The 24855-nt window shown below is 37.4% G+C and overlaps 1 protein-coding gene across 2 annotated transcripts in view; it reads left to right on the top strand.

Moving 5' to 3' along the window:
• rell1 (RELT like 1) overlaps positions 1-21097 on the top strand; it is a 31625-nt gene extending 10528 nt beyond the window's left edge. For both annotated transcript variants that reach the window (XM_042512105.2, XM_042512104.2), the window contains exons 3-8: positions 5198-5269; positions 9561-9615; positions 14374-14622; positions 16635-16767; positions 18878-18921; positions 18998-21097. In XM_042512105.2, the coding sequence (XP_042368039.2) occupies positions 5198-5269; positions 9561-9615; positions 14374-14622; positions 16635-16767; positions 18878-18913 (545 nt within the window). In that variant the 3' untranslated portion in view covers positions 18914-18921; positions 18998-21097. The remainder of the gene's footprint in view (positions 1-5197; positions 5270-9560; positions 9616-14373; positions 14623-16634; positions 16768-18877; positions 18922-18997) is intronic.
• The last annotated feature ends 3758 nt before the right edge of the window (positions 21098-24855 follow it).

Raw genomic sequence — 24855 nt, 5'->3', positions numbered from 1 at the left:
TTGCAGATATATATGGTGATGACATGTCGATACAGGTCCCAGAATTCTGGGGGACGCCAACGCTATTTCAACAGCTACTTCATCAGAAATACAACCGAAGAAAAACTGGTTCATCTGTTTACAGTGCAGCCAAACAAAGAGATAAGTGATCTGATTTTAGGCTGCACACGGCACACACAATTTTCCACTCAACAGCAAGACACTGTGACCAAAACCAAAGAACTAACGTAATGTTTAGATTTATTTAAAGTGGAAATGCTGTGTATTTGCACAATGCCACGAACATCAGCAGCATGATGAGGCACAAAACATCTATTCTGCATGCAGCGCTGCATGTTGGGCGTTCCCTCTGGTCGCTCAAAGTTGAAAATGTTCAACTTTGTGTAAAACACTGCACACATCGCTGTTGTTTTTTTTCCCAGACATCCAATTACAGCGGAGGAGAGGTGGTACAAATAACACAAGGACTAACAGACAAATCACGCTCAAATGCTGAATGACAACATTAACTGGAATTAAATGTATCTGAGTATCCATGTCCGTACCAGACGACATCCCCGAACAACCAAAATATCAAAATGAAAATGCTCTTTAGCCTTTTCTTCCTTTTCTTCATATTAGAGTAAGTACTTTAACTCCTTGTGCTGACATTTTCTCATGCAGATATTCTGTCTTAGCCAGACACGAACAACCAAAGTGTCTCAGCTGAAAAAAACTCTGCACCTCCAAAGTGCTCTCAAGCACTCCAAACTGGCCATATTCAGCTGGCAAAACACTTTTCTGAGGAGACGCTGCTCACTGTGGCTGCTATGACTTGTTTCATTACTCCCTGCAACATCTAAAATTGATTTGTTTTCAAAAAATTACCATTTTCTCTTTGGCTGCATGCTCGTGGTCAGCGATTGTGTGGCTTCCTCACGTTAAAATCCACAGTGTCACTAGATGAACGCAGCAGCAGTTGGATGCTCGGTTTGCATTTGCAGTAAGTTAATATTGCTCTGACACAGTTTTGGAAGAGTGATAGCCCATCCCAAAAAAAGACAGTGAGGTAAAATTACAAACAGTAACACTTGAATACATGCTGCTTTGTTTTTTTCTTCCCCTGTGTGCATGAAAGCAATTTGGATGAAGTACAAGAATGGCTGCAGCTGCCAATAATAACAAAAGCTGCTATGAAGAGAAAAAAAAGTAGATACATCAAATGCAGACCATAAATGCATCGAAAAATAGATTTTTATTAAAAATTAAGGATTATAACTTTCAGTTTGTCTCCCTCTTTGCTTCACAACAGCAGCACATGAACTGAAAAATTCCAATCACGTTAAACATTAACCAATATTCAATATCACGTTGGGATTATGTCACGTTTCAGTCAATGGAAAAGTAAATGCAGAAGAATCTTTTTAGTTGTTTTCCAGATTAGTCATTCGTCTGCATGAGGGTTTCAATCATCCACCATGTGGTGGTGAAACTCAAGGTCATGTTGTAAAATCACTAGATGCTCCCACCTGCCCTCGAGTACTCGCAGACTTATACTACATTCCTGGATCTAATGAGTTCGGTGTGTGCTAGGTAGTGTAGGTGCGGACAGATGATAAAAATAGACTTGTGTGACGTGAATTGCTCTTTACTTTGCCGAGAAAGAAAAAAACACTTGCAAATGAAATACTGAATACATATTAGATGCTAAAAACGAATAAATCTTCAGGAAAAACCCTGTGAAATCACAAACACGAGCTCAGAAATCTTAGAATTTCATATTTGCAGTAGTCCCCATACTCGTTTACCAATCCACAGTCCTCTATTGCTTGTGTCTTTTTAAGGCAGCAGGAAACACAGAAAACATTTTGGTATTCACCTCACTCATGTTCTGACTCAACTAGGGGCGTGTTAAGTGAGGTGAAACAAGGAAATTCTCAGCACAGGGCCAGCTTAATTTCCCTCGGCTCGTAATGATAACCTCAGATAACGTGTAATTGCTGTGAGCATTGTGTGCGTGATGATGAGTTTAGTGGCCTCTTAGAGAATGTAGTTGACTTTCTGAACTTCTACACACTAAAAAAAGTGTTTACTCGCATGGTTTTCCCCTGTTTGCATCTGTACAAAACGCCTAAGGGCACATGGCGAAAACTTTTGCATCCTCCTGAGAAACTTTTGGGTTCTCTCACAAAACTTTTGCATCCTCCTGAGAAACTTTTGGGTTCTCTCACAAAACTTTTGCATCCTCCTGAGAAACTTTGCATTCTTTTGGAAACTTTTTGCATTGAGGGCATTTGCCTTCTCCCCAGGAAATGTTTGTATTATCTTGCAAAACTTTTGCATTCTTCTGAGAAACTTTTCAGTTTTCCTGAGAATCGTTTGCATTCTGTTAAGTAACTTTCGTGTTCTTCGGAGAAACATTTATGTTCTCTCACAAAATCTTTGCATTCTCCTAAAAACATTAGCATCTTTTCAGTTTTTTAACGAGAAACATTTGTGTTCTCCTCAGAAATTGTGTTCCCTGATTTTGCAAAACTTTTGGATTTGTGTTTGTGTAAAGTAGTTTTTGGCAAAATGTTTGCCTTCGCCTGAGAAAATTTTGATTATTCCTGGGAAACTTTTGCATTCTCTGCTGCATTGAAAATAAAAATAAAATGTGTGAAGCTCTTCACTCATCACTGTGCATCTCAACAGGCTGTTATTGTAACCACCCACCATATGTATATATACAGGAACATCTCTTTTTCCCTTCCATTTTACAACACAAAAACAGCAATCTTTAGGACAACCCTTTGGCTAAAAAAACTTTCTACAGATTTAACATGAGGATAAAGAACAATACATGCTGATGTCAGCAATATATATTCATAAAATAACACAGAAAGAACATGAGAGAAAACTTTTTCCCAGACTTGTCCCCTTAGGGGCTTTGTTATGGTTGTCACTTGTTGTAAGTGCAGTATGCTTTATGACCTCACTGTAGAGTAAAGAGAGGAGCTGCATGCTCTCCGTCTTGTAATTCTCGTGTACAGACGTGAAACCTCTGATATCATTGGGTTGCCCTGGGGTATATCACACGTCTGAAAAATGTTATGGAAAGTATGAAGTGTTTACACCATTCTGCAGAGATCGACGAGAGTCTGTGCTGACTGCCTTTCTCACTTACCAGTCAGACAATGGAGCTGTGCACAGTTTTCATCCTGGCACATCTCATCTGTGTTCCCCCTAGTTAATTATTTTCTCATTAGTTAAGTGCAGCAGGTATTGTAAGAGGATAGCTGTAAAGCTGGTTTCTCTTGTGCAGCAAATGTGAGCTGGTTGCCAGCAGCACAGTAAGTGCATTAGGGTTTTCCCTTCCGTCTCTGTCTTTCTGCGCCGAGCCCAACCCTTTCTCTCTTATACATCGAAAACAAAAGAGCAGGAGAAAAGAAAGAGCTGTGCTTGTGTTGTCTCTCACTCATTCAGCTGATCCAGTCTTCTCATGTTACACAACGATCAGGTTTCCTCTCTTCCTTCTGTCTCTCTCTTTAGCTTTTACAACTTGTGAGCAGCAACTTATGACATTGTTAATCAGCCATGAGATCTCCATGAATTGCTGAAAGAATATTATGTTAATCAGAAGTGGGAGGAAAATACTCAGGAAGCAGTCAACAGGAAGCTCTGGGAAGTGCCTGAAAGGGGTGTTTACTGAGTGGAAGGGCTCATAGGCAAGATTTCTGTTTAGTCAGGAGGAAGGAAGACATGAAATGATTGCACATTTCCAAAGATATGAAGAAGAATGCATGACCACACAGTTGAGTAATGTTAACAAAGTAAAACATAACTATTTGTTTCCAGTTGATGTTATACTGCACATAAACTGTAACATCAGAATTTTCTTCATGATTCTTGTGTTTATAGCTTGTTGCGGTGCCCTCAAGTGGCTGTAATGACTTGCTTTTATTTTTGACATGCATTCATTTGTGATGCGCTGTTATATAAGGCTTTGTGTTGCATGTCATGTGCTTTCTTTTGTAGTGTAACTTTGTATTGTGTCTGGACTGTTTGCTTTTGTGCTGTTTTGAACTTCCAAGGCACCGCAGAAGAATAAGCTCAAAGCTACAATCTGGTACGGTGCCTTAAATGGTGACATTTATGTTTTAAACAGTATGATTTCTTTTTGAATATATACATTTCGAAAAAATACCAGGAATCTGAAATCCTCAAAGAAGTACTTTACTGCTGAAAAGATGGTCTTTTCAAAAACTCTACTGTCTGTGCAGTGGAAAGACACAAATATGTTTGAAATTGCTGCTACATAACCAGAGAAAAAGGGCTTTGGCATTTGCTTTTGCTCAAGAAGGAGAAAACCTACAACTACCAGAATGCACTGCGTCGCACCGGACCAATAAACACTCCGACTGGTGGGTGACATAATGTGTGTTGGTTGCAGCCAGTCTAAAAACAATACAACGACCGGCTGGTAACAAATGAACAAACAAATTACAGTTAACCAGTGCAGTAAAAGATGTTTGTGAAAACATTTGAGGTGAGACATAGTCAACACCGTGACAGAATTTTGGTTTATGTTTGATCAGCGCCGCTTAATTTCACAATCTCTGTTGTTACAGAAAACCGAAACGGTGCCCACTTCATATCGAGAATTTTTTGTATTTCAGCCAGTAATAGTTTTGAAAAAAATAGGCAATAGTGTCGAAGATAGTGCCAGAAAAGTAAGGAAAAAAATCTGATTTATAATGTCACGACAGCCAATGATTCAGACGTTATCTACTCTTAACAGCAAAATATTATTATATTATAAAATAAATATATATATATATAAATATATTATAAAATAAATTGCCAAGCTTGTAGTAATAGGAAAACAAATTGCTTTGTGAGTCTGTGTGGGTTTCTATTATAAATAACGAACTGCATTCCTGCTTCAGTTCAACAGTTAAACCTATGAGAATAACAGCATCAGCTTGTAACATTAACAGACGCTCTTAAATGATGATTTATGGGTATGATGTTTACGATGTAAAAGGGGCCCCGAGGCTGCGCCTGAAGACTGTTTGCCTCTCAGAGAACATTCACACTCAAGCTTTCAGGCTACATAGTTTGTTTTACTGTACTGCACTCCAAAATATAATTATACAGCCTAAATATTTAGACTTTGATTAAACACTTAATAATTTAAGTTTTTCTGACTGCGTTTGTGTTTTTCTGCCTCTTTCAGAGATAAATGACACCCTCAGTGAGAACAACGACACCGTCGGGCAGATCGTCCGCTACATCATGAAGAATGAAGGTATTTGTCTGAACCACCAAACGACAAAAATCTGTTTCTTTTGCTGCTTTTAACCTGATTAAGTTGTTCATTTTTGAAACATGTAACATGAATGTGGAAAATATCGATGCATTTCGGTTTTGGGGGTCAAATTATGGAATGGACTCAAAATTGTGTTCCTCTCTGTTGAGTTGAATGCAAAATGATTACAATTTATAATGTAAAGTGACTTTATAATAGAAGATTGCAGTTTAGAGAATATTTATTTTTAAGATTATTATAAATTAATTTGTTTCTTTGGTGTTGCTCTTATTCTGGGTTATTTTTTGGTTGATTTAGGATGGGCGGAAATAAGCCTGTTCCCCTTTCAGTTATTGATTGAGAACATTTGTGTGGAATAATCTGTTTCTCATGATGCATTTAACAAAAAAAAAATTATTATTACTTTATAAACTGAACTTTGTTCTACACATGAGGTTTTAGTTTACGTTGTCTTCTGCCTCTTTCATGAAGTCATTACAGCTGCACTGTATTCATGTTTTGGCAAGAATGTTGCCACAAACTATTCAGGAAGGACGTGTGTGTGCGTGTGTGCGTGCGTGTGTGTGTGTGTGTGTGTGCGTGTGTGTGTGTGTGTGTGTGTGTGTGTGTGTGTGTGTGTGTGTGTGTGTGTGTGTGTGAGAGAGAGAGAGAGAGAGAGAGACTCTAGTTTGGCTCAGGACTGAGGCTCTTAGCGGAAGTTCAACACCGACACAGTCGATCCACGGCGGAGGAATTTCAGGGGAAACGTTTGTTTACGTCACTTTTTCCCATCGTAATCACAGGAGTGTCGTAGCTGCTGTTTTATTTCCTTATTCCTGTGAATTGAAGTTATTTCCCAGAGCTGGAACATGAAGTTGAGTTGATAATAAATCACAGCGCTCCCCTCATATCGAGTAATTGCAGTTCTTTGTTCGGCTGCATTGGAGACGGCGGAGATAAGGATCGATGCTTGTATTGTGTCCGCTTGATTAGTATGAACACACATGCCTCTCCTGACGGTGCAGATTACAGTGTTTCCCTCAGTCCTCATAAATCTCCCTCAGCTGAGGAGAGCTGCTGTTATTTGTAGGGTTTAAAGGTGGAGCGGATGCCTCTGATATTTTAGTGAAGTGAGAACTGCTGTTGCATTTGTTGAAAGAGTTAAAAGGATTTTGCTTGGCACTTGGATATCGAGCAGGTTTTTATTAGTTTTACTTTGGAAACGTCCATAACAAGTGTTTTTTTTCTCATTACACAAACGAAAGTTTAACAATAACTGACTCACTATCCACGTTTGAGACAAAGCGTTAAATAAATTGAAGTATTATTTTAGGATGCTATGTACTTTTTTTCAATTACGTCTTTATTACTTTTAACATATTTCCATTAACAAACAAACAACCACACACAAAAAATGACAAAAAAAATAGTATGATTACACAAAACAATTAATAACAACAAAAAAAATGAATGAACTGTTTTAAACTAAGTATAAAAAATGAAATGACATAATAATAATAAAATGAAATAAAAATAGATCAATAAATCAACTATGGTCACAAAACCTTTTAAAAATGTTTTATTTATTTATTTTTTTACATAAAGCGTTTTCAAACGATAGGCAATGAGTTCTGAACTTGCCTATTGGCTAATGCGTTTTCCCTGCATTTGTCAATACTACTCGGACTGTAATGTAACAGTTAAAATATAAAATTGTTGTAATAATATAAAATGTCTTCATGGGAAAGATTAAAGTTGATGGCAAATATTGGAGTAAGTGTAATATTAGTAAACACTAAAAAAGGTCCTTATATCTGGTTATAACTCTCTAAACATATTTTTGTTATTGATATTATGTATTTTATGTTTATATACTGATTAAAAATGATGATTAAGAGGGATTAAATTCATTTGATTTGATTTATTTTGAACAAGAAAACAGAGAAATTATTATACAAACACACAGACAGACAAAAAAAAGTAATATTTATGAGAAGTAAAAACTTATGGAATCCCACCTTTTCTCAAGTCCCTGAATTTTGTTGAAGTAATATTGAAAATGTTTTTAGATACAGGAACTAAACAGACCAGTGTATTCTAAAAAAAAAACATCCTTATGAGATGACTGACGCACTGAATGACACTCGAAGGCAGCAGCATTGTCCTGTTTTGATTTTTCGGTCCTCCCTTGAGAGGCGAGCTGACTCATCACTGCTTTCATCCTCACAATGTTTGTCGAGTCCGTTAAGTGTGAGTCACTCTGGAGACGTGGCGAGGTGCAGGATCCCTGCTACCAAAATATTCTCCATCATAAGACTGAAAATGTCTGTTTAACTTTCAACAGTCAACCTCGAAAATGTGTGAAAGCTTCATTATTGCGACTTTTTTCCCTGGACACAGGAAGTGGGTGTTTGTGAATGGATAAACATGAGAACAGAGGAGTCACTATGAGGTGCAGCAGTAGTCTGTAGATGGCAGTCTTTGCTCAGCCATAAGAGAATTTCAAAATAAAGGCATCCCAGTGCTGGCACAGTCACGGTGGATGTCCATGCAGCATCACTACAAACTTCAAAATAAAGTTTCACATGAAGGATGAATTAGAATTCACCTTTTTATTCTCATGTAAGTCGCATTGATTTTTCCTGTGTCTGCACTGAAAAAGCAGCGTTCTGGGTTTTTTGACTGTTGCATTGTGTTTTAACACTTTGAAGCCTGCTCAAATTGGTTATTTCTTACAAAAACACAGGGAGAGAGCAATGAGCATATCAACAAGGCATTGCTTAAAAATGAGCAAAAAATTGGTAAAAAAAAAGTTACAGGAGAAAACTTGAAAATAAGAAAAAAATAAAATTAAAAAGGTGCCAAACAAACAGGAAAATGTCATCAAATAAATAAAAATTGTGTTTATTATTAATTATATTGTATCATATATTTTGTAACATAATTTTAAATATCAAATTATTATAATTATAAATATAGGATTTTTTCCCATATTTTTGGATAATTTTCTAATAATCCTCCCCTCATTTTTAAACTAATTTTCTGGTAATTTTCTTGTCACTTTAAACTAATTTCTTCCAATTTGTGGGACGTTTCTGCCAAGTTGGTCATTGCCTTTTTCCCTCATATTTTAGAAAGAAGACTAAAATGTTATGGACTAAAAATATCTATCAGTTAATGAGGATTTTGTTGTAAAAAGCCTCTGTGAAACCCCCTTGTTCACCTCAGTGAGTCATCTGCGTGTCTCAGTACACCTCAGTACATCTCCCCATTTTTTAAAAAAATCTGTGTTCACAAAGCCAGTGAACACATCAGGGCCAGGCCTCCGGGAAATCTGTGTCCGGGAGCAAATTATGTCAATCTGTCATCTGTGTTTCGATGTGACGTCGTCTGAGAGCAGACATTGCATACTGTGGTGAAATAACATTTAGATCCTTTGCTTAAGTAACAGTACTGATGCCACCCTGTAAGAGTACTCTTTTAAAAATGTTACTTTAGTAAACGTAAGTATAATCAGGAAAATCTATTTAAAGTTTTAGAAGTCAAAGTACCCAATGCAGAAAACATGCAGAAACACGTCAAAACCGAAAATTATTAGCAAAAAATAGAAAAACACCTGAGAATAAAAAATACTATAAAAACAAAATAAAATAAAATAAAAACAACTAAAAATACCAAAAATTAGTTAGAAAATAAAAAAAATCTCAAACTTATGATGAAATTATTTTTAAAAATAAGAAATATGTTTAAAAAACAAATAAACAAAAACATTTGGGGATTAATTTTCTATCAATCAAATGTTCGATTAATCAACTAATCATTACAGCAGTACTGGTAGTTTAATTCCTTACAAAACATCATATTTTTTTATTTTAAACTCTTATAATGTTCTGATGGAAACATTTTAATTTGTCGAGTAACTAAATTGTTTGGATAAATGTAGTGAAGTGGCATGAAAAGAAAAAAACTCAAGTAAAGTACATCAAATTTGTACGTAAGCACAGTACTTGAGTAAATGTTTGCGTATTCCAGACCATTATAAAGTAAAACTTTTGATAGTTTGGAGTTTATTTGCTCCAACAAAAGTTTACTCTGTTGTGGTGTGCTCCCCTGAGGGTTTGTGTACAGTCATTGCGTGCCATTTAATTGTGGTAAGGAGTTAATCTGCCGTAGCCATCTTTCAATAAGCGCCGTGCTTTTGAAGTCACTGGAGCGTTCCCGTTGCTAATTCCCAACACTCCTCTTATCTCTCCTTTTCTTCTATTAAGTAACTTTCTCTCTCCCTCTGCAGCAAACTCCGACGCCCTGAAAGCCATGGTTCATGAAAACAGCATCAACTCTGATGGGTGAGTGTCCCCTCTCGCTTTACTTTTTGCGTCCGACCACCAGATGGCGTCATAAGCTTCCTGGAGGCCCGGCTGGTCCCTGCTGAAGTGACTGAGATGAGAGTAGCCAGAGCAGGAAATGAACACACAAGGCAATCAGGCCACATTTCTCTTCTGATACGTTTCCAGATTGGCGAGGTTTGATTGAGGGCGAGCAGCTGGGGACTCTTCCCGAAATGCCACCGTGGCCCATATCAGTGTATTGTGGGATTATTAAAGCATATTGAGCTCAGTTGTTGGCTTGTTTCCTTGTTGGATTCGTGGCCAGAGCACAGCGAGCGTGACTCCACTTTAAAAAGGGAGCGCTGGGCAGAGAAACACTGTGTGTCTTTATACAGGAGGCTTATACAGGAGTTGATTTATTACGCAGAAATGTCAATAGTGTACAGGTTCCAGCTTCAAGAATTCAAAGAGTGGATGCTTTTTTCTTGTTTTATGTCACTGTGAATTAGCAATTTCATTGTTTTGGACGGATGGTCAGAAAAAAAAGAAGCAACTTGGATGCATCTGCTCTGGGACGCTGGGACTATTTTCTGACATTTGATTGACCAAAAGTTGAATTCTTGTAATCAAAAATCACATTTTGAATACAAAATACATACAACGCATACACAAAACAAAGTACGCCAGTGGTTATAGACACAATTATATAAATATGATATACTTGTGAAGGAGATCATCACTTTCATGAACAGATCTCTTTGTTCTGCTGACAAGGTTAAAGGTCACTTTACATTGTACTGGATTTATATCTTGAGTTGTAAAAGAAAAACAACAAAAAAAACAAGATAAGATAAAATTAATTGATAATGCAAATAATAATAATTTGACCAAATGTTGAAGTAATTTCATTTCTAATCAAGACAATCTGGTAAAATTGCTCCATCTTATAGACTTCATAACTGTTTTGTAATGCAAAATAATGGAACTGAAAACACATAAATCACAATAAACTAATTCTGTGAATAATCACATCTGCCTATTATCTTTGAAAAATGCAAATTAGAGGTGCAACAATTAGTTAACTAAATGATTATGCGATCGGCAGACAATTTATCGTCACTTATATGTAATAACTTTGTAAATTAAACTTTTTGGGGTTTGGAAAAGTTGGTTAAAAAAAACAAGATATCTGATGAAGTCACTCGAGGATATTCTCACTGTTTTCCAATGTTTGCTGAAAGATTAATCAAGACAACAAACGTAATCGTCAGCTGAAGTCCGGCTGCATATGTGTAAGACGTGAACAGAAAAAGCTCTCAGCTTTTAGTCGCAGCGCTCGTCTGCGTCTTTGTCCTTTAATAACACAAAAATCAATCGGCCTGGAAGCTGATTTCATTCACATTTTGACATTCACATCTCAAATCGAAGGCCGCCCGCCCGTCACTTTGAAACGACCCTGCGTCATAAGAACGGCAGCCTGAGCCGAGATGAGACGTCTTCACTCTGCTCCGCCGCTGAGATAAGCAGTTAGCGTGATAGACAGATACGAGGAGGAGAAGCCTGTGACAGAGGAGGAGTAAATCGAGTTAGCCGAGTATGTTTTCCCCTCTCTCTCTCCTCCTGTCATCTTTCTCGTCCCGCTACATATTGTTCTGGGGGAGGAGAGGAGGGAGATAAAGAGAGGAGGGATGTTCTCCTTTGTTAGGAAGAAACAGTGTGGATAAACGGCTGCCTCTGCCAGAGACTGAGGTGCTCTGCTCTGTCACATCGGCCGTCCTGGAGGAATCAGCAGAAATCTGCAGTCGCACACATTTTCCCCGGCGTCACTTTCATGTGTTTCGCTTCTTCGTTCTCCCTCCAGAATCTCTCACATATTTCCTCCCCTTGTTTCCTCTCCCACTTTTATGTTGAAATCGCTCTCTGTGGCGCTCCCTCTTTCTCCCGCTGTCATATTTTTCCCTCTTTCTCCCAGCCAGGTTGGGCAGTCTGCCAGTGGATCACTTAGAGATGGAGGAATAGGAGGGTAATTTATGGGACACTTAAAGGGGAGGAGGGAGACGGACAGACAGACAGACAGACAGACAGACAGACAGACAGGCAGACGGGCAGAAAGAGAGGGATGGAGAGAGACTACAAGAAGGAGAGCGACTGTAGTGTGGCCAGGCCTCACTATCTGCCTCTCCAGATTCACGACTTAACTTCCCCTCGCCTCACTGCTGCTCTCCCCATCACTCCTCCATCCTCCACCTCTCCTCCAGCCCTCCGTCCACAACACGCTCTGCTCACATCCGTTCATCTCCCCTTTGCCATGTCGTTTTCTTTTCCTTCTGCGGATCATGATTCACACCTCTGCTCATCAGAATTAGGCACGCTATTTTGCATTTCACATGCATGCACTCACGCTAAAGTCGCTTCCAGACCAGAGGAACCTTTTCATACCTCAAAGAACTATAGATGGGCATTTTAAGTAACCTCCATATTTAAGTGTTTGCATTAAATTTAAATAAAATAAATATAGGTAAATTGGCCAACAACAGAAAACTTCTCTTTGGGTTGAACTTTCCTCAAACTTTCTATCGAGTGAAGTTTGCAGGGCTGGATGCTGATTCGTCAGACACCACAGCAACTACGATTTTTTTTTTTGACTTCATTCACACAATAGTGAAATGCTGGGTTTGTTTGAACTGCATCAATATTAGGACAAGGCTTTTTTTTCCCTGGAGCCCTCTGTGTTGGCACTAGAGGGTGAGAAATGAGTGGATTTTCATTTGTTTTTCAACTCAATGAATAAAAAAACACAGAAAAATATGACAAAACGACTAAAAGTATATCACAGAGAAAGAAAAATGCTTTTTTTTTTCCATATTAGCATTTCATATTAATACATAAAAACTGACCTCATGTTATTTCACAATGAGAAATTGCGAAATTGTCTCCCTTCCTCTGTGGATCCTACAGAAAATCTGTTACCCACAAGAAAAAAATCCTGCTACGATTGCATTCATTCACATGATTACAATCTAGTCTAATGCTCTTGTGGTTGAATGAGCGTAAATCCCCAAATTCAACCCCAAAAATGTCCTGAAAAACCTTCCCAGAAAACAGGAAGGTGTTATAGCAGCGCATGAACGCCCTTATTTTTGGAACGAGGTGTTCAATAATAATATAAAAGTGTCATGCTCAGCCGTCCACATACTTGTGGCAATAACACTGGTGATGCGGATCAAAGAGACGTGACTCATTATGCCGCCTGCCCCCCTTGACACACATGCATACTTCATTCATACTGTATATTATATGAGCATGTGCTACCTTTAGTGTGTAAACAATGTGCAGAGCTGCTCTCTGGGGTCATAGAAACATGCACACACACTTCCTCTCCCAGAGAAAAGACGTGAGAGATCAAACAGAAGTGAGCTAACTGGGACTAATTGAGGCCACCTGAGATAAATACTGTATGAAAGAGGAGAGAAGCAGTCTGCGTCGTATCACTTTGACTTCTTTTCACCTTTTTGTAGTCTCATATGTGATTCTCTGCCAATCAGGTGTCCGACACTTCACCATACAGGAAATTGCCTCCATTATTGCTTTAAACATCCGCATCATTCACAGTGATTGTTCTCAAAAAGCCTGTCTGTGTTTGTTTGAAAATGCGAGATGAGATATTAATGTGTCATTTCTGCAGCGGTGAGCCGCGATAAAAGAAACGCCGCAGAATTCAATGAGCTCGAATTGATCTCTGTGAAATGAAAATGTTTTTTAGACTGAATGTGGGTCATTCGCTATTCTGCGAAAGGTCTCACTTCTCAAACAAGTACTTTTAATAGATGATGTATGAAAAAAAAATCTTCAGATGTTGCATGGTGTCGAAATATATGGAGGAAGAAAAATGACTCAAGTATTAATAAATGAACTATCAACTGTATAATTAAATACAGTAGGAATAAACAAATGAATAAATGCTGCAGGCCCAGATGTACAGAAATAAATAAAAAATTACAAATACATTTAAAATTTGTATTTATTTATGTATGGTTTAATCATAGATGTTTATTTATTTATTTATTTATTTAAGTATATAAGTAATTTATTCTTTTACGTGTTTAAAATTTAAATTTTTTTTTTACTTTTATTTGCTTATTACAATATTTTTAAATTCATTCCTATGTATGTATTTATAAATGATCTATTATTGTTATAATTATATTATCATTCATTATTTATTATTTAGTTATTTCAGCAATTATTTTATTTATTTTCTGTATTTATTTCTGTATTTATATTAATTATTAATGCTTTTATTTCAGAAAGTATTTATTTTTTATTTAATAATTTTCATATTTGATAATTTATTCATATATATATATATATATATATATATATATATATATATATATATATATATATATATATATATATATATATACCTTTATTCATATATCTATTTATATTTCAGCATCTGTGTATTTGTTTATTTAATTCTATATTTAATTATTTATATTACAAATATTCTGCTGAGTTGTAAAAGATTTTTTGGGTAATTTCTCTAGTTGCATGATTATTATTCTGGGGCTGATTTACATTATTTTGCTTGTGCTCTGTGAGTAATAATAGGTCACAGTCATCAACAGCGTCTTGATTACACACTCATGTCATAATTATTGTGTCATTGTGTCCTGTAAGGTATAATTTATTAATAATCAGTGGGTCATTACTGAGGCAAAATATCCACCAAACCTCCAACTTAAACACTAATTTCCTGCTCTCCCTCTGCAGCCCGCCGCTCACCCCCACCTCTCCCGACACTCCAACACCTCCGATGACTCCCGTATCACCGGGTGCACCTGCAGGCGCCGCCAAGCACACCTGCAACCACCTGCACACCATCGGCGGCCCGGGAGGCAACAAGAACATCTGTACGCGCTGCAGCCAGAAGAAGTGGCCGCTGATAAGGAGGCCGTCGGGCCGTAAGGCGGAGCAGCGCCGCAGCCACCACGGAGAGGTCACGGTCCTGGCTGTGGGCAGGTGGGCAGGTGTGTGTGAGAGTGTGTGTGAGTCAAGGAGGCTGGAACCAAATTGAAAAAAAAAAACATGGCTTAATTAAAAAAAAATAATAATAATGAAAAAAGAGGAAATTTCTTTAAAAAATCAAAAAACAATTTATTTTAATAATTCCCAAAGGTAAAAATAAATAAATAAATAGATAAAAAGTCCACCCATTTAAAAAAAAAAAAAAGAAAGAAAACATGCCTTTGAAGGCATTTTGATATTCTATTCTAGGTAAAAAATTGTTTGGACCCTGTTTGAATTAAACCCCCCAGAGGCATATCAGATATTAGCTCACACACAAACATTAACCATCAAACATTAACCCCCCAAAAAATCCAGACTTAATTACACTGGTTTGACTCTTGACACCAGAGCAGTGACCTGGAAAATGCACACGTGAACGGTCAGCGTGAAGCGTGGGAACGTACATGTTTCTCGGTTCAGGCTGTGTGGAGGTTCAGTGTGTGTTTAACCAGCGTTGTGGAGCCGCTGTTAAAAATACACTAAACAGAAAGAGGTTTTACAACACTGAGACGGTGACAGCAACAGAGAAATGTGAGATACAATCTAACATCTTTCTGCAGGAGCTTTTCAGGATGTGGAGCATGTTGTCGCTGACAGAAAGTGAACCTAGCTGTCTTTATTTTTAATATGACTTCATGTGGCGGCTTCACAAATAAAAGCAGCAGGAATAAGATGTTCTGTTTTCAGGAGCAGTAAGTTAATACTGCTCTGACACGGTGTAAAGAGAGTGAACAGTGAACACCGAGGCTGTTATCTCTGACATAAAACTCTGCCGGGTGATGTGCACGCATCTCTTCTGTGAGTGTGTGTGCTTCATGGCGGACTCCGCCACCAACAATAAAAAAACACTATAGAGAAATAAGCACTGAATATAAATACACTGAGAGGCTCTTTCTGAAAGGACTAAATGCAGAACATAAATGGCATAAAACATGCATTTTGATTTTATGGAAATTTTGATTAGAATTTTGCCACAATGGCAGATTTTTAGGCTTTGATGTAAAACTATAAAACACACAACAAAATCCGAGGTACACAATTAACCTGCACACAGTGCTGATACAGACACAGTGACTGAGAACACATCTCAAGTCAGTCAAGTTTGTTTTTTTAACTTTATTGTATTATTTGAATGCATTTGGTTGCAAATAAGAAAGGCATTTTGTTATTATGATTCCTTTTGTGCCCTCTCAAATTAACTTTGATTTTTAAGTAAAAAGCACCTCAGTGGGAATTAAACCCTGACAGCATGCTAGTTATAAAGCGGTGTCCAAAATAAAGAAAATAATAATAAGGAGAGCATTTCTGAGTCCACTCATTAAACCAGTAAAGTGTTTATCCTGATCTTTGCCACGCAGCGAGCGCCCTCCTCATCTTAACGTCGTGCTGCGAGCTGATTGGGATGCAGAGCATTTTGCTTTTCATTTGCGCGACCAGATGAATGGCAGCGTACGCAGAGGGTCAGCATGACCGGGATACGAATATTCATTTACTGATTTAATTAAAGCTTTGAGTGTGTCAGTGTGTGTGTGCGCGCACACAGGTGTGTTTGAGTGAGTGGGTGAATAAGAGAAGTTTAGGTCAGAGGGAGTGTGTTTGTGTTTGTGTGTTTGTGTGTGTGTGTGTGTGTGTGTGTGTGTGTTTGTGTTTGTGTTTGTGTTTGTGTTTGTGTGTGTGTGTGTGTGTGTGTGTGTGTGTGTGTATTATCAGTGGGAAGCTGCGGCTCAAATGAGAGTAGCTGATACCTGCTGAGTTTGTGCATTAGAGGAGCGTTCTCTGTGAGTTATCGTGTACTGTTTACAAAGTGAACAAATCAAAAGCAAAGATGGTCATTTTTATTTTAGAAACTTCTTTTTGTTTTGGTCCCCACATCAAAGCTGGAGTTTGTTTTAATGAGCTTAACTCCTCGTTTCTTATTCCTTCAGGCTGCAGAAAACATGTTATTATGTTTTGTCGCCTCTCAGGTTCCGGGTGACAAAGATCGAAAAACCAGCGAGAGAGAGGCGGAGCCTGCTAATAACAGACTCCAACGGGAGCGTCCCCACGTCTCCGACAGAGGTGGAGCCCAAGAGCCGGACGACGTCTGAGTCCCAGCAGGTCTGTATCCTCAGAACCTCACTCAGTTCCTGTAACTCAGGAAAGTATATTTTATTTTCATGAAAAAAGACTTGATTATCGAAATACTGTAGTGGCTACGTTCTCTGACGATCGACCAGTCAAACTTTAATCTCTAAACTCTGTGATGTAAAAACTGTAGACAGATATTTTATTACACAAACTGTCACAAAAATGTCAAACGCAGTGGTGACTGTGATCGTACATTCACACAAATGTTTAGACAGCAGAAGTCATCTTTATTTTATAGACTCTCTCAGTATCACATAGAGAGAATATTTACCAAGAAAACACTAGAAACTCCCCACAGAAGTTAAAAGATATAACACAGAAAACAGAAAACACCTTGTGAGTCTCGGATGGAGAGTAACAATTATAAAAGTAAAATAAAAAAATATTTTCAATTAGGAGATATGAACAGTGAACAAAAAAAACAGCAGATATCTACCTGTCACACAACAAACCGGTTATTGTTTTCAGTAAAGTTGATGTGATTGTAGTAAAATGAGCTAAATAAGTGTTTAAACATTTATGATAAAGAGCCGCTGATAAATCCGAGCGCAGCAACAATCAGCCTGCAGCTCTGCTGCTTTCTGTTTACATCGCAGGAGCTCTGCTTATGAAATTGCAATGCTCCAGGTGATCATAAACAGCTCGTCTCTCCTCGGTGTTTTAATTTATTGTTTACAAGAGAGTGCAGAGGAGTTCCTCCTGTTGATGCTGCTACTCAACAGCACAGAAAATTTCCTCCTTGTTGATTTCCTCTAAGATTCTTTTGTGAACAAAACATTGAAAACATTCGGTGGCCACAGGGAAAAATGTAAGCGAGGTTGAGCGGCTTTCTAAGGGATTGCATAAATATCAATAAGTAAATAAATAAATGCATAAATAAATACATGACTACACGCATAAATAAATACAGAAATGACTAAACGTATCCAGACATAACTATGGAAATAAGCAAATACAGGAATAGATAATTTAACAATTTATAAAAACAAAAGGAATAAATAAATGTTGGAATAAGGAATTCAATGCAGAGTTTAGGACCTTCTACATCATAAACATACAGAAACAGACATTTATCTATTTATTGATTTATTTATTATACTTTTTTTTTTTTTAAATATTCTGTATTCATGTATTTTTCTTTAGTATTTTTTTGTCCTCCATACAAATCCCACCATGTTCTGTCACAGTTTGTTTTCTACAGATTATGAAATTTCCGTCATACCCAAATTGATTTAAGGACGGAGAAACAATAAACTCAAGTGTCATTGATGGTTCAAATGGAAAGAATCCATTTGCAGCTGTAACATCCGTGTTTGTTTCATTTCATGCTGTATTGACTTTTGGCTTTCTCATATTGACAGAGTGAGAAAGAGAAATGCCTTCAGTCCAAGAAATTAAACAAACATGACGGCAGAACACGCCTAATATGAAGATTATTCATTGTTATTTCAGTATTAATCACTGGAAACCAACCAGCCCAACAAACAAACAAGGCAAACAAGACTCTTTAAAAGTGGATAAAAAAATTATAATTTTTTTTTAAATATGTAAAGAAGAAGAAGAATTTCTGTAGCCTTTTTCCCCCCAAGATATTTTTTTGAAAAAGAAAAATATAAATCTACTTATTTTGTGCATATTGTGCGTTTTTTTTTTTTTTTTAGAAAAAGTAGAAGTAAATCAATAAAAAATTAGTAAAAAACAAAAAAAAAGAGAAAAACACAAATAAGGCAAACAAGACATGAAAAATGTGCTTAAATTATTATAATAATTATCTAACATAATTTTATATATTTAAGTAATACTTAAGTAAGTAATAATTATGATAACTGTAAGTATAGTATTTTTTGTACTTCTTTTTCTCCAGACATTTTCCCCAACCTTTTTGTAAAGTTAATTTTCTAAATCTTCTATTCCCTTGCAATTTATGGAACATTTCTTACCAAGTCGCTCTTTGCTTTTTCCATGCTTTTGAAAGAAATCGCACCAATCTGCTTATGTTTCAGATTTGTGATAGTAGCACGATATAAGTGATGTCGTTTCACATTTCAAAGGGTTACATCAATATTACTTTCTTCTGCAGGAGGAGACAAACAGCTTGGACAAAGAGAAACGATAGAAATGCAGGTAATGAGCCACATTTTCATCAGCTCCATGTGTGTTTTCCACTCCTGCGGTTAACGTTTAATCTCCCGTTTAACAGCTTTCCAAAGGCAGGAGAAAAAACAACACATGGACAATTTTAAAAATCCAAACAAGAACATTACGATATCAGCGATGGAGGTACGAGGTCGACGTGGGAGTCGTCCCCTCCACATTCCTGCTCCACGGGACGCCAAAAGTGCTGCTGATGAGGACGACAGTGGTGAGAGTGACGCACACAGTCACACCAGCCAGTTATTTTACAAGCAGAGAGCGGAAAGTGTGTCCATCTGTGATACATTTCCTCTTAAAACAGATTTACAATAGTGCCTTGCTCAAGGGGTATTGAAGCAGGGCAGCTGCTTAATGTATAGGGAGCCTGAACCAGGACTTTCCTAAAGAACTACGGTATTATTACTCTATATGCAGACGATGTGTGTGTGTACATATGTTTTTGTATGTGGAGGTAAAGAAACGTTTTTTTGCATGTCATCAGTCAGTTAATTGTTAAAACTAATCCCCAGAAGCAGGTACAGCCAGTCAGAGATTAAATTGTTGGTTCCCAAAAACAGGAAGGAGGAGCGACCGGATGATAGTGGTCACTGAGCCAGAAGTAGCTCGGAGTATTAGCAGATGTGATGAGTTAAAGCAACTGTAATCACATCGTGAACGTGGTGTTAGAAGAGAAGAGAGTGCAGTATAGAGTTGAACAACAAATCAGCTTTAATATTCAAACACGGGGCTCAGTGTTTGCTCTTAAAGTGACAGTGTTATTTTGACAGTAAGTGCAAACCCTAAACAGGTCGGTCTGTTCCAGCTCTTCAAGATCACTGCCAAACTTTTGAGAATGGCCACTCTTGCAGTTATTTTTTAATTTGGTTATTGATTATTTAGTGAATGAGTTAATTATTTTGTTACCTCAAGCTTAGTTTTCGGTTGATTTATCTTAATTCTAGGGAAAACATAAGGCAGATTTCTCAAGATGATTAGATAATTTATCATGACAAAACGGACTTTAGTTTGAAGTTAATTTATGTCAGTTCTTGAGAACCACCATAAATGATTATGGGGTAATCTATCACGATAAAAACAACTTGTTTTTTTAAGATCACTGGGTTATTTCAGGCAAACATCTCACTTCCGTGACTGTTGGGAAGAATTCATTATTGAACACTGAGTCAAGACATAAATGTTTACTTTTATTTGCTGCAATTACATCATTAGAGCAAGAGGAAACAACGTTTTGTTTTCTTGTGATGGGCAGATTTAACTTAAAAATGAGTGTCCAGCATTAAAAAGTAATTGCAAGCACTTGTTTTTCTTTGCAGTGTTTACCATCTCAAGATATAAGCAATTAAAAAAAGTAATTGCAAGCATTGCTGTTTTTGGCTTCCGAACATGAATGACTAAATCATTAAACGTCATTGTGTTTGACATATTATCATATTATAAGGTTGTTTTTTTGGTGAACATGTCAGCAAACATTTACCTGTTTACATCTCCAGCGGACGTTGAGCAACATTAGCAGTTTCTGTCCAACTCTGCTTTTAGCTTTGTTTTGGTCTCCACCATGTGGAGAATGTTTAATGATAAGATGCATTATGGGAAATCTAGGATCAAGTCTTTTTGGTGCTTGATCCATACTAGAGACTTAAATGTCAGACTGAGAAATGGCCTTAAATCCTTGAAATATCCTAAAATGCTAGAAATGTCCCCAAATCCTTAAAACCTCCTAAAATCCTAGAAATCTCCTAAAATCCGAGAAATGTCATAAAATTCTATAAATGTCCTAAAATATAAATATCCCAAAATTCTAGAAACATTTATAAGGCTGCTTCGACTGGCCCCTGGCCTCCTGTCATTTTGCAAAAGTGACCCCCAAGCAAAGCAAGTCAAGCATCCCTACTGTACATATTTTTCCAAAATAAGGTCCCATTGCGATCGACCGGAAGGCGAGTGACTTCTTCCCAAATCTCTGTGATCAAAACGTATTATTTTAGGCACGTTTTCTTCCAAATTTACATCATGAATGTAATTGTGCCTCATTTTTTAAAAACATACACAGTATACCTGTTGTTATTCAAAATTTGGGACAGTTTGCCATGTTTTAATTGTTGTATAATGAAATAAAGACGACTAACAACTATCAAACCGTGAATAATTTACTGTTTTGATTTATTCCCACGCTCTGTATATCAGTTCAGTGCATTAAAGTCCCCTGACCTGCAGGCTAACGCCTCCCTCTCCTCCCTCCTCTGAGTGAACCATCCGTCTTCATATTCTATTTTTTCTCATTTCCTTCTCTCATCTCTGCTCCCTCCTCGCTCCTTCTCTCCCATTTTTCGTGCCGTAATGAAAAGATGATTTGTCTTATTCATCTCGAGCAGGTAGTCCGATGACCTCGGGCTCTCTATCATATTATTTCCAGATAATGGAGATGAGATGAGATGGAGATGGAGAGGTGTTTGGAGCATTAGCAATCCTTGACTTTCTGTCTCCTCTTGACCTTCCAAGTCTTATCCTCCAGGATACAGAAGTTTTAGTTAGACTTTAAAGGGCAACTTTTGTATTTTTCAATCTGGACCCTATTTTCATATGTTTTTTTGTGTGTAAGTGACTAATGGAGACAACAATTTTTTTAATTAGTCAGGTTTTAACAAGCTGCGATGTAACCACTTGGAGCATGAGCCCTGTCCATTTACATCCACATAAAGTGCTTGTTTTTGCCATTGACAGGCTCCATTTGTTATTCCAGTTGCCTTGCAACATTATGGAAAGGATCCCGACAGAGATAGGCCTTTTTGTTAAAGGGTAAGATTTTTTGTTTTTGTTTAACCAGAAACAGCCCTGAAATTGATATAAACAAACTCACCAGACTACATTTAATCAAACAGTAATTTTTATCATTGTATAAAAAAGATCAGAGCCTGTCAGTGACAAAAACAAGCACTTTTATTAGACTTACATTGACAGTTTTCATAATACCATCAGACACTAATGTAACCAACCTGAATCTGTCAGTGGCAAAAATCAACACCATTATTGAACGTACATTGACTATGGGAACATGCGGGTTAAACAAAGATTATCTACTTTTTCACAAAAAGGTCTATCTCTGCAGGGATCCTTCTCATAATGCTGTCAGACACTTAGTGTAATCTGAGTCTGTCAGTGACAAAAACAAGCACTTTTATTAGACTTATGTTTGTATGTGTTTATATGTTTAGACTTACATTGACAGTGTGAACATGCCGACTGTTTCTGGTTAAACAGAAATGATTGCACTCTAACAAATCGGTCTATCTCTGTTGGGATCCTTTTTTATAATATCGCCAGACACTAATATAACCAACCTGAGCCTGTCAGTGGCAAAAACATGCACCTTTATTGAACATAAATTGATAGTGGGGATGTGCAGGGCTGCTTCTGGTTAAACAAAAAGGTTCTACTTTTTAACAAAAAGGTCTATCTCTGTAGGAATCGACACGTGTAATCTGAGCCTGTCAGTGGCAAAAACAAGCACTTTTACTGGACATAAGTTGACGATGCAGAGTTGTCTTGTGAACAATGCAGCCTGTTTTGATGTCTGCAGGATTCTTGCTCAATACTAGACCAGTGCTGAAAGTTACTGTTAGGCTATCATTAGTCACTTAGACACTAAAACATGGAAAAATAGAGTCCAGGTTAAAAAGTACCCTTTAAGATTGTGTGTAAGCCAGCCCTCGCTGGAGTCCCTCTGTCTGGAGTTAAAAAAAAAAAAAAAAAGGTACAGTGAGGCATTTCAGAAGGTCACTGCGTTTACCGACCCTGGTGTAGTTCAAAAGGTGTTAAACATTGACTAGACTTCCTCCCTCTGCTCCCAAATATTTCCCTGAAAAAAAATATCCCCCTCTGAGCCCCAGCTCCATCCTCTTGGCTGATATCCAGCGACAAAGATAAGATGTAGGGCACTTAGCCCGGCATCGGCATGGGAACCCTGTCGCCTGGAGGCCTGAATAATTCAGTGCCTGAGATAAATTTACTGCTTATGAAGTCATGCAAAAGAGACAGAACAGAGCTTTATTATTATCTATACACTGTTTTATGTGCATACCTAATTTCCTTGTGGGAATTTTTAGTCGCTTTAATGTAGTGTGAGAAACCTTTCACAACATTGGCGACGCCCCCACCCAGTTACAGCTAAAGTAAACACACATACATGCGTCAATATTTGCACCAGGCTCTCGTGCTGCTTATCCGTGTCCTGAACTGTCAGCCGCATCAGTCTGACAGGTTTAACACCCTGAAGCGGCCCGCTGTGTGTTTATAAAAGGCAAGGCTTTGAACCTGCAGGTATGGGTGGGGTGACGTCGCCTTGTGTGCTATCTGGGTTTCTTTTTCACCGCTGCGTGTAAATGTCTCTTCGTCCCCGTCAACACTTTAGAAGTCAATCCTCCCTCCGGCGCTGACAAGTGACACCAGCAGCAGTCATGTGTCACTCAAAAAACATGTTTTTAGTGCGTCATTTGCTGTTGGTTAAAGTAGCATCCATTAAGAATTTATTAAAGTAACAACCAAAATTGACAGATTTTTAACTTTTCCTTTGGTCTTTTGAATGGAAACTTCTGTATTTTTCAACTTGGACCCAATTTTTCTACATTTTTGTGCTTGATTGACTAATGTGAACAGCAGTTTTTTAAATCAGTCTGTATTAAGCGAGAGGGCTGTGTAAATACTCAGGTTATATTCACATTCCTCTGCTAAAAGTGCTTGTTTTTGCGACTGACAGGCTCAGAGTGTTATTGTTAGTGTCTGGTAACATTATGGAAAGGATCCCTACAGAGAGAAAGATTGTTCTTGTGAACAATTCGGCTTGATTTATTTTAAAAACATGGGAGGAAGGCAAAGAGGAATGAAGAAAAAACATAAAAGTTAGCAAGAAATTAGTAAAAAGAACAAGAAAGTTATGAGTAAACTAGTCAAATAATAATAAATACATATTAAAAACAAGGAAATAAATTAATTATTAATTACAGAAATATATTTTTATTCCCAATACAATTTTCTCTATCTTCATAAAAATAATTTTCTAAATCTATTAATTGCTTTAAATTTTTGGAATATTTCTTAACAAGTTGCTCATTGCCTTTATCCCCATGTCTTTAAAATAAATCACACCAACGTGCTCAGGGGTCGCAGGTTAAAACCGCCTGAAAGCAACAAAAAAAAGTGATGTTGCTCCGTGTCTCTGTGCCATTGGCAGGATCAGATTATTATGATTATTTAAAAAGGATCCTGACAGAGATACACGCTGATTCAGAGATTTTTTTTGTCAAAGAATAATGCTGCACTCAAAAAAAAAAAACACTTTTAGTGGACTTAAATTGACAATGTGAATCAGCCCCGAGTGGTTACATTGTAGCCTTTTTTCTCTGCTGTGGTCTTGCACAATACTGTCCCAGTTTTAAAAATTGCTTTCTCCGTAAGTCACCTAGACACAAAAACGGGAAAATAGATTTCAGGTCACAAAGCAGAAGTTCCTCTGTAACGAGAGTGAAAGCAGTATTATGTAGCTTCGAGTTTGTTGCCTATTTTGAACTAATATTTGCAAATGCTTTAAAGTTAATTTGTGCTCCTGTTATTTTAACATTCGCCACTGAATTGAAGTCAATTTCCAGGTGAGGAGTTTAATATTTTACCAGCGTGAAAACATTAACTCATTTTCAGGGCAAATTCCAAAACAAGGAGGACTATTTTGGGCTCTTTCTCAAACATTTCATTGTGTAAAGATACATTTGACGCTGATTCATAGGTTTCCGGGATGTAAGGAAGCAGCAGAATAATCCTGTTACAGGTTAATATTTCCTTGTTAAATACAGTCCTACTCATTCCTCCGAGACACAGAAGTGTGTGTGTGTGTGTGTGTGTGTGTGTGCTACA

This window comes from Plectropomus leopardus, chromosome 23, assembly GCF_026936395.1.
Source record: "Plectropomus leopardus strain MGB_pleo_1.0 chromosome 23, ASM2693639v1, whole genome shotgun sequence".
NCBI classification, from domain to species: Eukaryota; Metazoa; Chordata; class Actinopteri; order Perciformes; family Serranidae; genus Plectropomus; species Plectropomus leopardus.
Note: the sequence above shows the minus strand (reverse complement) of the source record. Positions and strands in the feature narration are given on the sequence as shown.